The 17,651-nt window shown below is 38.3% G+C and overlaps 2 protein-coding genes across 2 annotated transcripts; one reads left to right on the top strand and one right to left on the bottom strand.

The window, feature by feature from the left end:
* Nucleotides 1–3,523: 3,523 nt before the first annotated feature.
* Nucleotides 3,524–7,798, top strand: LOC137710542 (aluminum-activated malate transporter 9-like). The gene is made up of 6 exons (XM_068449595.2): nt 3,524–4,158; nt 4,615–4,755; nt 4,910–5,185; nt 5,582–5,721; nt 5,863–6,009; nt 7,051–7,798. Exons 1-6 carry the CDS (start codon nt 3,822–3,824, stop codon nt 7,660–7,662), a joined length of 1,653 nt encoding a protein of 550 aa, XP_068305696.2. The 5' UTR covers nt 3,524–3,821; the 3' UTR covers nt 7,663–7,798.
* Nucleotides 7,799–8,610: 812 nt separating this feature from the next.
* Nucleotides 8,611–12,926, bottom strand: LOC137710541 (uncharacterized). The gene is made up of 3 exons (XM_068449593.2): nt 12,663–12,926; nt 11,428–11,508; nt 8,611–11,273 (listed from the first exon to the last, which is right to left on the bottom strand). The coding sequence occupies exon 3, from the start codon at nt 11,004–11,006 to the stop codon at nt 9,000–9,002; it is 2,007 nt and encodes a 668-aa protein (XP_068305694.2). The 5' UTR covers nt 11,007–11,273; nt 11,428–11,508; nt 12,663–12,926; the 3' UTR covers nt 8,611–8,999.
* Between the last annotated feature and the right edge of the window lie 4,725 nt (nt 12,927–17,651).

Genomic DNA, 17,651 nt, shown 5'->3' with positions numbered 1-17,651 from the left:
CAAAAACTAAAATACATGGCTATGGTAATTAAAGAATCATAGCATATATTTCTATGTCAAATTTTAGGAATAAATTAGGCATAAAAGGATGAAATATGATAAAATACTAGACGGATAGCTAACAAGATACCAATGATTTCGTGTTAAGAGGAAAGAAAGAACATGTTTGTGCTTAGACCATTGAGGCAAAGTTATATAAAAGTAGCCACCAGAGAATGCTGAAGTCTGAAGATTATATTAGGGATATAGAAGAAAAATCATTTAATATAATTATTTTGACAACCTGTTCATATACCAGAACAACAAGCAACCATTGATCACCTATCCAAATCCTAGGAAATACTCCTATAGCAAAGAAAGAGCAAAGAGGCTTCCTTGTGAAAGGAGTTGTAGCTTCTAAGTTCTTTGTTCTATGCAATATTCCTATTGTTTCACTCTTTACCTTTCTAGGTAAATATTAAGAAACGTTCCCTTTTAACAAAAGTGATGACCTAATAAATCCTAACTTTTTCCCTTGATACACAAGTTTTCATTTGAGTAAGGGCTAGTTTGGTATTGCTGTGCTTTGAAAAAAAACTGCTTCTGCTGTGTTGTGAGAATAAGCAGCTGTGAAATAAAGCAGCTGAGTATTTGGTAAACTTTTATTTAAAACAGATGTGAAAAAAAACCAGTTTTTCAAAGCTGGGTTTTGCAGCTTCTTGTTTTTGGCTTTTTTCACCCAAAACTGTGAAAAAAAACTGAAGCTGAATGTTTACCAAACACAAAAACAGCTCCCAGCTTTTTTTGATACCAGCTTTTTTCAGAATCACCTCAGTACCAAACCAGACCTAAATTGTCCCATTAGTCTGTGAAGTAGGTTGAGATATCCTTATAATTGGCCATATAGGGAGTAACATAATCTTTATAAGGACATGCAAGGTTTGATAAACTTCTCCGATGTGAGACGTTTCTTCTCATTTTTGCATGTCCCTCATATGAGGCGTATTTCAAAGCTTAATATATGGACAACACAAACTGAGAGACATAGAGCACGTGTAGTTATTGAGCTTCACACATGTGCTAATATACTCTGAAAACATAACAAAAGTTGAGGTTTCACGATAAAAGCAATTAGCAATATAGAGAGTAATAACATTCTAATTCATAGGCAACATACCAACAAGAAGAAACAGCAAAAAGGCTTCTTTGTGAAAGGAGTCGTAGCATCTGAGTTCTAATTTTTTGCATACATAAGTTCTAATTTGTTGTATAAGGCCATCTCCAACCGAATGGTCTAGAGGGCCAGAGAACCGAAAATAGCCCAAAAACCGTCTCTAATCAAGGGCTAGACCAGAGGGCTGTGGAACATGAAACAACATTAAATAACATTAACCAACATAAAAATTATACTACATAAAAAAAACATTTAACAACATGAAACTTAAACGACATTTAAGTTGTAGTTTTTAAATAATAAATTATGTTTAGCCCTATGGCCCTTTGGCTCTCGGTTGGAGACGGTTTCTTGTGACAAGGCTAAAACGAGCCCTCTGACCCTTTGGCCCTTGGTTGGAGATGAAGGCAAATATGGCTATGTACTGTTCATTAAAATAATAATATCTTGGAGGACCAAAGGGCTAAAACGAGCCCTCTGGCTAGCCCTCGGTTAAAGATGACCTAAATATTCCTCTTGCTTCATTTTTTACTGTTGGCATGAGTTTACATTCTCGGTGTAATTAGCGGGATTTGTTTTCTGATTGTTTCTTTGTAATTAGGGTAGATCGACTTTATTATTTATTATTGCCTTGTAAGTTAAAGTTGTTATATATATCTGCCTCCGAAGTAAGAAGAATGCATTGAAGAATTCTGCAACCCAAATTTAACATGGTAACAGAGCAGAGATTCTAGGATTTCTGCTAGACCTATTCTCGTTTGAAAACCCTAAAAAGCTTCCATGGAAAATCTACCCCCTAATGGTGGAACCACCACCGGTTCTATCAACCTTAATCCACCTAAATTTACCCCTGCTACTTCGACTCCTACTTCTGAAGTTGTTGTGAACCCGACGATGATTCCCTAAGTGGTGACGCAAATTGTTCACCATGATACATCCACTTCGCCAATTGGCATCAAATTCAATGGTGTAAATTATAGAGTTTGGTCCTAAATTTTCGAGATGTTTATTGTCACTGGCAAAGACAAATTGGGATATTTGTTTGGAAGTAATCTATAACCCCTTACAACTGACTCGACCTTCACTAAATGGACACCGGAGAACACCATCGTGAAAGGATAGCTGATCAACTCTATGGAACCCAATGTAATTAGGTATTTCATTCGACTGCCAACGGCAAAAGAGGTTTAGGACGCAGTTACGATGATGGATCTGATATTTTCCAGGTACGCATATGATTTCACCTGCAACGCCTCAGCATGTTGGATGATGCGTACGTATGCATTTAAAGTGATGAGATATTCTCAGGCTCTGGTACTTTGTGTGGCAGACGCGTCTCGGAAAGACTCATGTTCGACCCCTCGGACATATTGGAGAGAGATGAAATGGTTGTCCGAGCCTTGATTTTGGGTTTCGAAGTTGGTGGGTTAAAGTCATGCGACTTGAGGATGTCCAACCCCATAACATGCATATTTTTGTTTATGGCCCAAGCAGCACTAGTGTTTCTTAGTTCATTAAGGATGAAATTGAATATATGGCCTAGCTTAATCCCAAGAGGAAAAAAGTACAAGTTTTCCTTTGAGTGTATCATGCATGGAAAATGCTAGCGACCTTTTCAATTTTTCTTCTCATCTTTCAATATTGCATGGTGATATGAATCTTTTAAACTACTTCTCTCTTTAAAGATCAACTATACAAAAAACTTTAATGTTCTCAAAATTTCAGTATTTAACTGAATAGCATAGTTCGTCTATTTATTAAATGGTCGTTAGATGACTAAATGATTTTAGACTTGGTTAATTTTTTGCAGAGTTTATCTTTAAAGAGTGATGACAAACAACTTGGATCGTCATGTAACATCGCAGTTGCAGAATGAGAAGAGAACTGAGGTAGAACAAAAAAATTCAAATGAGAAAGTTACTAGCATTCCTAGTAAAGAATAGCTAATACCGGATCCTCACTTTAATTAGTCCTTGTATTCATTTTCTGGAATCTATACTCCTTGAACATTTTTCAATATATCCCAACAACTTATCATCACTTTCGTTAATTTCCTGTCTTTTTTACCACATGCCTCGTATGTGACCAACTTTAGTCGTTGCAATATCATTATATACGATTTTCAATTAACATTACTTTAAACGAATAAATAGATTGTTAGTAATACACTGATATTCTGCAAATACCACCTTCGCTAGTACATGGCGAAGGTCGATATTTGGAATAGTAAACGTGTTTGGCGATTGAAAACGGCATTTGAGATTCTAATTCTCTTATATCCATGCAGTGCAGGCTGCATTATTGTAATTAAGCATCTTTTTATCTTCAGGGTGTAGCTTCATTTTCTCTCTTCTCTATCATTGTCGTACTGTATTCTCTTCATGTATATATGACATCCTGACTAGACGTACATTTTTACCTACTTACCCACAACACAAAGCTACCACCCCTCCTCTTTAAAACCTACTCACTTCTCTTCTGATGAACACACCTCAAATCCTACTACTCAATCACTATTCTCGCAGTTTTTGATCTATCTCCTCCCTTGTTCTCCCCAGCTTATTCAAAAAATGCTTTTATTATAAGCGATTAATTAGACAGTTTGGGGCTCTTAGAGAAACAGCATCTTATAGAAGAGTTGGGGGAGAGAATACTGCTGCATTGGAGAATGAATGACAAAAAGGGTAGTAATAATATTGAGATTAACATTAACATCCCTTGTTCTGTGACCAAAGCCAAACACCATGAGAAATCCAGCAAGGGAGAAGGAGGAGGAGGAGGAGGAGGAGGAGGAGAAGAAGAAGGCTTCCCCTTTAAGGATTGGGTGTGGAAAGTCTGGGAATTTGCCAGAGAAGACAGCAACAGGGTGAAATTCTCACTGAAAGTGGGGCTGGCAGTGCTTCTTGTCTCCCTGCTCATACTCTTCCGAGCACCTTATGAAGTTTTTGGCACCAATATCATTTGGTCCATCCTCACGGTTGCCATCATGTTCGAATATACGGTCGGTACGTATCGTATGCGCTGGGATGCATGAATCCATGCATGCATTTATAAGCACATATATATTGATGTTATTTCATTCCTTACTTACATGCAAACTAGTTAACATCTAGGGTTACTATGTGGATGGTACAAAATAGCACGTATATGCAACTAAACATGACGTGTGTGTGGCAAGTAATTTAAGATCAATATTTAACATATTAAATCATGAGTAGTGATAGCTGATCACGGATACAAATTTATAATATCAAATATGATGTCAATATTTGGTCAAAATGAGTAAACATAGTGAGGCAAAACATCGATCAGTATGCAATATCAATACCATGTATTGTCTATTGGAACCCAACGAAGCAAATATTTTCTCTTCAATCATGTATATAGACTTTGATATGTAACCAAACAACTTAGTAGTTATACATAGAAGTTCCATGTAACATATATCATTGTGTTTCTAGGTGCAACATTTAACAGAGGATTTAACCGAGCTCTTGGGAGTTTGCTTGCCGGAGTTTTGGCCATTAGTGTTGCTCAAATAGCACTAAGCTCTGGACGAGTAGCTGAACCTATCATCATTGGCTTTAGCATCTTCCTAATCGGTAAGTCGCGCATCGAATATCCCCAAATGATGATTACAAAAGCCATACATACATACATACATATAAATATATATACATATATGCATGTATAGAAATTGATCAAATTATCAAACACTTCAATTTTTGTTGGAATTAATTGATGAATTTTATGCAGGAACCATTACATCGTTCATGAAGTTGTGGCCATCACTCGTGCCATATGAGTATGGATTCAGGGTCGTACTTTTCACCTATTGTTTGATCGTTGTTTCTGGGTATCGCTTGTCGATGGGAAACCCGATGAGGACAGCAATGGATCGACTCTACTCGATCGCCATCGGAGGTTTTGTAGCAGTCTTAGTGAATGTGCTTGTTTGCCCTATTTGGGCCGGTGAGCAATTGCACAAGGAGCTAGTCAATAACTTTAACTCGGTGGCTGACTCACTTGAAGGTGTGCCCAATAATCGATTGGTATTTTTAATTTCTAACCACGGTGAAATATAAAAATGGCAAATCCCATGTTAATATAATAACCTGCATGCAACATATACAAACCTAAAAACATATCGTGCATGTAAATCTCATGTTAATAATACCATGCTAGACATGGACCACATTTTTTTGTCACATATTTATTTATTTCAACTATTAACCGCTCATAATATTTGATATAACAAGTCACTTGACACATAACCCGATGCTTTTAGTTGAATGTTCACATTATAACATGGTATCAGAAAAAATTATCATATTCATTAATTGTTAATTGATTTTGAATTAGATGATTGCATTTGGTCATGATGTAGAGAGAATAACCATTTATATGTTTTCTTAAAATTATTCTCAGATTGTGTTAGGAAATATCTAGAAGATGATGGGTCTGTGCACCCAGAACTCTCCAAAACTGTTACGGGCGAGTTTCCAGACGAGCCTGCCTATAGGAAATGCCGGAGCACATTGAACTCATCAGCAAAACTGGAAGCTTTGGTAATAAATTAGTTTATTAGACCTCTTTAATTAATTGGTTTTAATACTTTTCCAACGAATAATCTATATAATAATTCGCAAATCCAAAAGTTACCTGAAAAAGTTTAATCATATGTGTTGGCTATATTGTTGAAATGCAAGGCTGTGTCGGCAAAATGGGAGCCCCCACACGGCAGATTCAAGCACTTCTTCTATCCTTGGTCAGAATATGTCAAAGTTGCAGCAGTTTTGAGGTATTGTGCTTACCAGGTCATGGCACTTCATGGAGTTCTGCACTCTGAAATTCAGGTATATATTCCATTCCTCCACTCCTCTCCTCCTCCATGTACATACATGAACCCTTCTGCATATGACTTCTCAAATGAACACTGCTTCGCTCCCGACATATTAAGAGTCGGTTTTACTTGCATATAAATCTAGTCTGACACATACGCATAGTAACTCATTAAAATTATGTAAAGAAAATTGGGAGTGAACCACCTTCAATCCCTTTTCGAGCTTCATACACATTCATCTTTATTTTTGACTATCGGATTGAATAAACCAAATAAAAACAATCTACAAGATTAAGCAAGATTATATAAAAAGTTAAAGGACATGTGCTTATCATTTCTAAATTTTTGTTTGCACACAACTCAAACTGCGGTCATCTGTGAAAAGAAATGCCTACTTGCAGGTAATTAGTTAAATATGATGTACAATCAGATTGAATATCTACCAACCACATAAAATACATAAACCCCTTTCCATTTTGGAGCTGGGGAATATTTGGAAAGATTTAAGAGCTGGCTGGGAATAAAATAATACAAGTTAATTATACGATGTGTTTATTCTCTTGCTGTTGTTAGTGGTTTCCAATATTTAGGGGACCAGGAATTAAGAATTGGCACCAGAATAATAATAATAATAATTATTACTAAAATAATAATTAATTGACTAGTGCTAAAAGAGATGACGATGATCAATTGTGGTTTGTTTTTAATCGTCAGTCTCAAGCATGGAAAGATATTCCTATGACCTGATTCACAATCGCAATTGAATTTGTTCAGAATAAACAAATGTTGGTGGAGATCATGGGGCATTAGAAACTGGGTGGAATTAGGTATATATTTTCTTGTGCTTAGTTCGTTTCTCACTGAATGTGTCACAGGATAAGAGAGATAAACATAAAATGATACACCCAGCTTCACTCGAGAGTCGAGAATGTGTAGTGAGCACTCGGTTAAAATTGGTTTTCAATGGGGTGAATTGGGTTAGAACAAACGCAAATCTTGATGATAATCTGCTGATAGTATTAATCTTTTTACTCGATTGGTGTTTACTGTTTAGGCACCCTACAACCTCCGGATTACATTCCAATCGGAGATCCAAGAAGCGACAAGCCAGGCCGCAGAACTGGTAAGGAGTCTAGGGCAAGACATCAGCGACATGAAAAGAAGCACCAGAACATCCCTACTCAAGAAACTCCACAGCTCAACGGAGCGACTCCAACGCGCCATTGACGTGCACTCTTACCTCCTCACATCGCCTTGTGACCCCCCGGACACGAACGGATATACCAAGCCACTGACCAAGCTCTCTCAGACCTTATCCAACAACTTCTCCGATCTCACGAGCCAACTGGCTGATCTCGACAGTAGCAATAGCCTTGACAAGAACTCGAACCAAAGCGCTCAGCAGCAGCAGCAGACGGAGCCTAACAATTACCATGAGCTAATGAGGAAGCAGTCGAGGAGACAGCATTATTCATGGCCGCCTCTACAGGTTGATGCTTTTGAGGAAGAGGGTTCTTCCGGCGACTTCTTGACACGGATGAAGGCGTTGGAAAGCACGAAGGCGTTGTCCCTGGCCAACTTCACTTCCTTGCTGATAGAGTTTGTGGCCAGGCTTGATCACTTGGTTGAAGCAGTTGATGAGCTTTCTAAGTTAGCCAAGTTCTAACTTGACACGGGAGAAGATTTGTATACAAATACAAGGGGAAATGTCCCACTACATATACCAGCTTTCATGAAAAATAATCATGTAAAAATCGTGTTGCAGTTTCACGAAAAATGAAAATCCAGAAATAAGTTCCTAATTCTCGGCCGATTTCCAAAAGATCACTTATAGTACATCATTACCGGGTTTTATTATCGCAAGTTGGCTTGTAACTCAGTTGTTTAAGGGCTTTCACCCTTTGCACCCAAAGTCCCGAGTTTGAATCCCCCTCCCTTGCTATCAGTTGTGTTGGCAAACCATATCATTTTGTTTAAACAGTTAATCACTGAGCGATTCTATACGCTAATCGAACGGAGTTCAAATCATCATTAAAATTTCACGAAACGCTGAAGTAAAACAAATTGTTACTCGATTAAGCAAGCAACCTAATGTTTAAAGTTTTTGTAGCAAATTTAGCATTATTATCAAATCCTAGTTAGTTCCTACTTTCAAAATCCTCCATCCAAATGGAACCCTAACCTGATGGAATCTTCTTGGATGACATTGTTTACCTTTAAGAACATGTACCCATATGAGTTCTTTACTTTATAAGCAGTTTAATGGCCTGTAAACTGTAAAGTGCTTTTAAGCTGAAAAGAACTTTTGGACCTACTCCTACAAGTCATGCAAATCATCTAGGGAAATAGACTGAAAATGATCGTTTTACAAATCTCAATTGCTAATTGTTGAACGGATCAAATCAAATACTAACAGCATATCAATCAAACATAGACGACAAATTGATCAAAAGCCATCATTTCAACAATTGAGACATGTAAATTTATGATTTCGGCCAATTTCCCAATTGCCTATCAAATCTCAATACCTTCAAAAGCACAAAACCACTGAAAATTTATTAGGAACTAAATTGCAAGACAAACCAGCATACCAAACACGGCAAACAGATTATAATGATCTCAGAAAAGGCTTTTACTGCACCAGAATGTCTGACAAACTGACAGAAGCTACAGGCGGTATAACCTTAACCTGTATTCACAAGCAAACTGCTGGACTGACAGACATTCATACATATTTACAGGAAAGAACACCAAACACCTGACTCCAAATTGTAACACTATGCCCTACCTTGATATACCCGTAACAAACTGTTACACTAACATCTTTTAAGCACTTAACGGGTTCTCACCATTCGAACTAATGAATGAGAACAACTTCTATTGTATATCAAAGGACTAAACCAGATTAAGAAACATAGGACACAGACATGCTGACTATCTGAAAACACTTGCCAACCACCGAGACCGAATAAGAGAACAAGGGTGAGGAAATAGGAAATAACCTTACATCCAGTTCTGATGCATCATGTAGGACTTCTTTGGCCCAGATGAGTTGCTTCCCATGCTGTTTGTGTTGGCATCTGAACTGCCACCCGCCAGCAGAGCCATCAGACTTCCCCCATGCACCCTGCCTTCGGGAACGAGGGTGGGGACTGAAGATTGACCGCCATGTTTCAAGTCAGAATAAGTTCCAGTTGCTGAAGTCCTTATGCCCCTCACGATATTCATCACATCAACATTCATGTCGTCAGCAATGACTACTTCTTTCATCTTCTCCGACTTCCCAAGTTTAGGGTCTTGAACCATAGGTCCCAAAGTAATACCTCCATGAACCCTCTTATCCTGAACCAGACCACTATGGAGCGCACAGAGGCCTGTCTTCCCCCTTGCAAATGAGTTACAAGGGGCGCTAGCTTGGACGCCATAAACTGATCCCGGATGGCCCCATGAGCATCTCTTTCCTCCACCATGTGCCTTACAGAAGTCAGTGCTGCCTTGTGCACTCTTACCACACCCTTCAGACTTGCATCTCTTTCCTCCACCATGTCGGACACAGTAGTCAGTTCGTCCCCTTGCACTCTTTGTGCACTCAGGCATGGCACATCGCTTGCCACCCCCATGTGCTACACAGAAGTTGGTACCACCATGCACACTCTTTTTACAATGCCCACCACCTTCAAATGCACACCTTTTCCCTCCACCATGGCCTTTGCAATAGGGCGTGCTCCCTTCAGCTCCCTTGGTGCAACCAGGAGCAGTGCACCGCTTCCCCCCACCATGAGCCTTGCAGTACATTGTGCTCCCTTGCGCCCCTTTTGTGCATTCTACAGCTTGGCATCGACGGCCACCTCCATGTGATATGCAAAGGCCCGAAAGACCTTCGGCACTCTTTGTGCAATTTTCTCTTTGACATCTCTTGCCACCACCATGCCTGATGCACAATCCTGATTTCCCTCTGGCAGCTCGAGTGCAACCTTCTTCACTGCACCTCCGACCACCACCATGAGCAATACAAAAGTCTGTACGTCCTTCAGCACTCTTTGTGCACCCAAGGAATTCACATCTCCGACCACCACCATGGGCCTTGCAGTACACTGTCCGGCCCTCAGCACCCTTGTGGCAGCCAGATCTCTGACATCTCCTACCACCACCATGAGATATGCAACGGCCCGAAGCACCTCTGGCTCCCTTTCCACACCCTTCCACCTGGCATGTCTTTGAATTAGAGCTGCGCTGCGACTGTTGTTTCTGTGTCATAACAGAAGAAGAACAGGTTACTGAGCTATTTGGTGTGGTTAACATGCTTGATGAGAGATCCGGAACAGCAGCAGTTGAGTCAATCTTTTGTGAAACCTCATTGAAGAGGAGGCTAGCCCCTGGGTTGAACGAAGTCTGCAATGGTTGCATGGCAAACCTTCGCTTCCAGGGGAATGAAGTTGCTCCTTCATCTACATTTTGGGCCCCACCTGCATCCAATGGCAACTCCCTGCCTGAAAGGGCCGAAGTGGGGCTTGGATTGACACAAGTGATTTCGGATTCAGACAGCCCAGTGGAGAGACTTAACTCCAAGTCAACCTTGGGCATAAGTTCCAGTGCACTCTTAGCAGGTTTCCTCGGGCTGGGTACCCTTTCATTTCCAAGATGAAGAGCAAAGTCCAATTCGAAATCCATTGAGGACTCCTCATCCGTTTCTTTGGCTGAAGACATTGTAGTGCAAGCAGTAGCTGAGCTCCCCTTGCTGTCTGAGGAACTCGTTGAACGGCCAAGCCCAAGCGCCAGTGAAGAGCCAACATGCTGGGTCAAAGATCCACCAACCGAACTCCACTTTCGTTTGATTCCTTTTGGGCTTGGCATGTGAGCCATTGAAAAACCAGGGGAATTAAGCCGTAAAATAGTATCTGTGGAATACTCACCTCCAGCTCCTCCAACTTCCATGGAGTTGCCCAAGATTCTGAAGGCATTTGAAGAAACATTTGCAGCAAAACCCAGACTCTGCAACCTATTTTCCATTAAGTAACAACTAAAATAATATACACAGACCTAATCGAATTGCAACAGAACAGTCTGCCAACTTCTGGGCTAAATAAAATTATCTACCAAGTTAGAGTTAGATGTCTCTGGGAGAGTACATCCCACCCCCACTAACAAATCCTGATGTATCACGCCGATCCATTTCGTCCACGGAATTTATACCAAACTTTTACTGATCAGTTGCAGCAGTACATGAATCTTAGAAATTTTGATTGCTTTACAGCCTCATTGTGACAATAAATCATCCTGCACAAGAGTAAAGAATTATTATACTAAAGTAGCCAAATCCCATAGGCGACAACACCACCCATTGGAAAAGAGTACATAAAAGTTCCAAGTATAAAAAAAAATGTTCAGCTATAGAATTCTAGGAAGAAACAACAGAGGTGATCATAACAACCTTGAATCCGTTTCGATCTACTCCAAATTGAGAAGAAAGCAGATCATCATAAGCAGTGAAAGAAACCAGCGCCTCAGAAGCCTAGAAAGCAAAAGAACCAGGTTATCATAAGAAGAATATGAAGCAATATAGACAGTTACGATCGAACAGTAGGCAGACAAGAAAAAAAGAAAAAGAATGATTAAAGAGGAAACAAGATCATAAAAGGAGAACGTATCGACCCAATTAATTCTCACATGACATCTCAAGGAGCACCGAATACATTTTTGCCCCTCAGGCAGATTACGAAATACACAAAAAAAAAAAGGAAGGGGGATATACACATACATGATTTAACGAATTCGTCATACCCAAATTGAATGGGGTTTCAATTTCTAACCACTTGAATGCTCCCCGAACAGATTCAAACACTTAATGTCGGAAACAAGTAAATAAAAAAACCCCGAAACAGGACAAATCATACCATCTAAGATCACTGTCAACAAACTGTTTCAACCACTAACTCAGTTCATCAAATTAACACAAAACATAATATACATAATCCTAAAGCATCAAATCAAATTGTTTCTTTCACAACCGACAGTATTTTACAAACGAAAACATCAAAACAAATAAAAACCAGAGATCTAAAGAAGAACATTATATCAAATTCAACATAACATTTCATAGGAAACCACAAACCATAAGAGAGACATCAGCAGAAAACAAATTGAAAGGTACAAAATTGGCAAATAAATCGAAACAAAACGCAAAGAAAATGCAAATTTGTCAGCAGATTTGTCATGCAAATTAATGTAATACGACACATAATTTCATTAAAACGTGAAAATTAAAATAAAATAGGGGGAACGAGAAACTAAATCAACAGAGCACAAGCTCTGCTAAGCTGACAAGAAAATCCAATTCATAACACCTTCAGCTCACTCAACCAAACAGCTGCTTAATCTAATATCTAAAACCTAACTCTTATATATATATATATATATATATATATATATATGTATGTGTGTATGTATGTATGTATACATATTAAATAAAAACAATAAAATTTATAGGAAAATGAAAGCAGAATTCTTCAAAATCTCCCCTTTTATTTGGCATCGAAACTACAACAACAAAGCCGAATTTCCAGAAATTGGAACAAAAATTTGACAAAACACTTCAAATAACAGAGTTCAAGCGTCGCCGTAACAGCACCAATCGAGAATTAGCGACAAATTTTTTTGCAGAATTACCTCAGATTCGGATTTGGATTGGGATTGGGATCGGAATCGTCAGGGTGCGGCGGTGCGGGGAAGATGTTATGGTTTTTAGGGTTCTTGAGAGGCGCCGGCTGGAGAGTGGATGTGTCTGCGAGAGAGAGAGAGAGAGAGAGGAAAGAAAGAGGGAGATGCGGGAATGACGAAGCAAGAGGTGGAGGAGTGCGCGTGTTAATAAGAAAATAGGGGAGGCACGTGGAAAAACAGTGGATTGTGAAAGCATTACCAGGTTTACTTGTCAGAGGAGGGAGAGAGGGAGAGAGAGAATCATGGTAATCAACGGCTCCTATTTTTTTCCACACAAGTTGCCTCTTCGGTCTTTTTATTTCTTACTTTCCCTATTTTCCACGTTTATTTTGGTAAAATAGATTTCCTATTATTGCAATATGCAGGCGGCAAAATAGATTTCCTATTACTATTATTGCAATGTGCAGGCAAAGACAATGAATGAACATAGCCATGTTTTTGACCAAAATGAGAAATTACACGAAGCGTTTCATGAATCACGTGAAGTGCTGATATGGTGTAAAGATAATAATGAGTGAGATGGAGTTTAGCTTGTTATTAACGTTTGTGATATAGATAAGAATTTTATTATGTACACAATAACATGTTGACATTTTACTTTAGTTTGTTTCTTTACGAAGACGATTAGTTAGATGGTGTATTTGACGAATCACGTGACATGTTGATGTTCCGTAAAAAGGTTATACTGTATTCGATGAACCACATGACATGATGTTTTGGTAAGGATAATGATAAGGGAGGTGGATTTGGATTGCCAGTGACATCCTCGCTCTGACAAGTTAACAAGAACTTGGTTGAATATGTTGTGCTTCGATGACATTTTATTTTGATTTTATATTCCTCGTTAGGTAATAAAATAATGTAATATATAGAGAATATAATCTACAACACCAACATACCACATTATATAATAACGCAACTAAATCTAAACATTGAAGGCAAAATATATGTATGTAAAAAATCCAAATTAAGAATTAACTAGAAAAATATGCAAGTAAACATATTCTAAAATTACAACTTAAACGAGTATATAAATCAGTGAGTGTTATTGTATTTATGTCCCATTAAAACAAATCAGCGACTGTTATCGTCATTCCAACCTCATTAAGATGATAACACATAGACGCAGCACTCAAGGAACTTGAGGGAAGGAAATTCAATCCTAATTATGAGTTTAACAACCCAAATTAATAACTAAATCTGAAACGGTAAATCCCAAGTTCATCTGCACGTATGTGCTGTCAAACAGAAATATACTACAACAAATCATGTCACGTGTTGTATCATATACACTCAATAACTTTTTTGTATTGCTTTAGTTATGAACCCGATACAAACTAATTATAAACTTACATTTTTTGGGTTTAGTATGAAAGCTTTAAAGATTGAAATTTAGGGTTTTTAGGGTGTGTGACCTTTCACAGGCCCCTGTAAATTTTTGTTCTATGATCATTTTCAATTTTTCAATCCAACAACCAAAATTTGAGAGTGTAGAAGGTCAAAAAGGGAGTGTAGATGACACCACCTTTTATATTTAGATACAAACTAAATAAAAATCTAAATATGGCCTAATTTTGAAGACAAAATACATGACAACAACTCTTTGTCCTTTATTTTAATTATCAATTGAATTCCTATGCAATTATGAGTCAAGCATATCCAATGGTGTGTGGAATTTTCGTGTTCACACCATCTATGACTATATGTGCAATTTGGTTTTTGTAAAGAGTCATTTAACAATACCCTACGAATTTCGTCGTCTCTTCCGTTGTCAAATTCCGAAAGTACTGTGAAATTAGACCGTAGTTGCATAGATAATCACAAGGTATGTGCAATTTGTTTTCATCTTAATAATGTTTAATTTTTCATTATTTTAATTTCACGATACATGCAAATTGCAATTAAGAAAGTTGTTAAAGAAAGACAAAAGGAAAACATATTACAGATAATACCAGTTGAGTTGAGGTGATATCAATGTGATGGCTTCGGACTTATTCCATTTATACAACAAAAGGCATTAATCCGGTGGAAATTCAAGTGTTAAATACAAGAAACTACTATTTTAAAATGTAAACAAGATATCTTATATACAAAGTGAAAACAAAAATTTATTTTAAACATTAGAATTTGTATGTAATTTTCATCTTCGTATGTAAATTGCATACGAAGTTCAATGTATAATGTAACAGTATCATTTTAGTAGTTTCCGATAAATTTATAAGAATTTAAAAATGTGTTTTTGTTGGCATGTTCTTCTCTATGCGTGGTTTTGAAGTTTTACAAAACCTAGGCTACATTTGTTAGAAAATACTACGAAAGTTAGATAAGGGGAATTAAAAATGACTAGTTGCAATACCTTTTGAATGAACTTTCAAATGAACATTGTATGGTGCTATTTTGAAAGCCGTTTGTTTAGCATTTTCTGGTAGTGTTTTAGTGCAATTTTGTTGTGTTAGAGTAGTTCATTAGCAGCGTCATTGTACTGTATAAAAAATGTTATATCAATAAGAAATAAGAAAGTTTTGATGAAAAGCTTAACAATCTAGATAATCGATGGTGATGAATAGCGATATATGTGACCTCAATTTAAAGTGGGCTCATTGAGGTGGTAGCAAAAATCCACCATCTTTAACTTGACGAATTTGTACCTATAAAACAATAAACACCTTTGATTGAGGACCAAAGTCTCACGCGCCCACGAGATGGGAGGGGGTGTTTGGCCAATAGATCTTTGATGCCTAAATCAGTAACTCTGAAAAAGAGTGAGTGGGAGCTTAGGTATGTAGCAAAAGCTTACCAGTAAATAGTGTGGATGAAGTATTTATACGGAGGTGGTCATTAATGGTAGGGTTCTACTCTACACGTGGCGACTTTCTATTGGCCAAGATGAGTCATCTGTATGATAGATGAGGAAAAAATAATTCTAATTAGACGGGTCCGCGTAACCACTTTGGCCGCGAGCCTTGGCTTCTTGGGACGTTGAGCTAATGGGCTTATCGTGAGTTATTGCCTCTTGACCGTGGACGACTTAGCTTGTCATTGATTCTTCAATCCTTTGAGTTACGTGGCTTGCATCACAATATACTAAAGATCTTTGGGACACAAAGATTATTAACTATCGCATTGTAAGTGTGTAATTGTTCAAAATTTGTGGGCGACAATCCAAGGAATGCGTTGGTTGCGTGGCTAACAGCACAACACGTTAGGGACTAGTGTAAAAAGGAAACGCATTAACTGGCCAAGGCAAAAACCTGCAGTTGTATGGAAATTCATGTAAAGTAACTCAAGGGTTATCCTACACTTGGTAGCTTATAAAACTCGTGGACTACGTAGTATGTCAGCAGTGAAAATAGGTTATTATATGAACACGAAGATTGATAACTAGTCATAGCAAACATCTGCAGTTGTATGAATCTTCGCAGGCAATTACTCAAGAGTGTACTGTGAGTATGTGTCTAGAACTCGTAGACTGTTTAGTATGCCAACAACGAAGATAGAGTTCCAAGTACCCCAAAAGTGTGTTACACTTAAAAGTTTATAGAACTTGTGGAATGCGTAGCATGTCAGCAACAAAAATAGGGTTCTATAATGACTAGAAGAGCACTAGTTGGTCACACCAACAGTGCTCAGCCGCGTATTCAAGCTAGTCGTACCAAAGGTGCTCAATCGCATGAACCTTTATGAGCAACCATCCAAGGGACAAACTGTAGTTATGAGTTTACAAAATTGTGGACTGCGTAGCATGTCATCAACGAAAATAAGATTTTGTAAAGACATGAAGATCGTTAATTGGTCACACCAAATGTGCTTAACCGCGTGAACCTTTATGGGCAGCTGTTCGGGAAACGAATTGCACTTTTGCCTTTTCTGGTATAGAGGCTTGGGTTCTCATGGATTAGTCTAAGGGTTAGAAGACTTTCAGTTAGTTAGGCCTTGAAAAAGACCATTGTGGCTGATTCCGAGAACGAAAAACTCGTTGTACACTTAATTACACCATGGCAACCAAACCCATCAACATATAGATATTCGAGCGATTTACCTTTTCCCGAGGGGAGAGCATACCCTATGGGGTGTTGAGGAAATAATTTACCCTCTCGTATTAGAAAGCATACCCAGATAATTGTTGAGAAATCAGTTTACCCTATCGTATTGAAAAGAATGGAAGTTATTGTGAGCATATAGTTAAGCCAGACTTGTGAATGACTTCTCAAAATTTCGTAAAAAATAGGATAAGTGTATTGAGCTCTACAATAAGGTAGAAACTGTAAGACAACTTGAATCATTCTCAGCCTATGAGGTATTGTTTATCAATCTACTTGAGTCTTTGAACTTTGATAGGCCTTGACAAGGTCCAAGCGGTGATGACGGAATGCAGGATTCTTCACTTTAGAGTCTTCCTTATGGACAAGGTGAAGGCTGTTCTTTTGACTATGTTTCTAGGCTAGAACTGCTAGTTCATCACCTTTTTGTTGTAGTTATAGATGAGATGTTGCTTGTAAACTGTGATGCGGGTGACAACCTTCTCGTGTTTTTTCTCTACCAAGCATGGGTAATTGGTTACCTCCTTCTTGTTCTGCTTGGGACTTGGCAATATAGTGCTGATACTTGGCACGATGACGTTAGGAAAAATGATCGCCTCTGAACCAAACTCTAGGGAGAATGGAGTTTCGCCAATAGCTCGTCATTGGGTAAGATAGGGCCATAAAACACTACAAAGCTTGTCTAACCATTTGTCTTACTTGTACACGAGAGACTCTTAAGGTAGTTTAAGATAATCTTGATAGATGCATTAGATTGTTTGTTACCCTGATGGTGTTTACATGTGATGCTTGACGTACTAAGAACTTAGCAAAGTCTTTGCCTACGAACCACAAGGTTATTGTCAATGACGATGATGATGAAATGTGGGATTCCAATTGGCAGATAATGTTGTTTCAG

Source organism: Pyrus communis, chromosome 6, assembly GCF_041283825.1.
Source record: "Pyrus communis isolate YQ-2024b chromosome 6, ASM4128382v1, whole genome shotgun sequence".
NCBI lineage: Eukaryota > Viridiplantae > Streptophyta > Magnoliopsida > Rosales > Rosaceae > Pyrus > Pyrus communis.
This window is presented reverse-complemented; position numbering and strand designations above follow the sequence as displayed.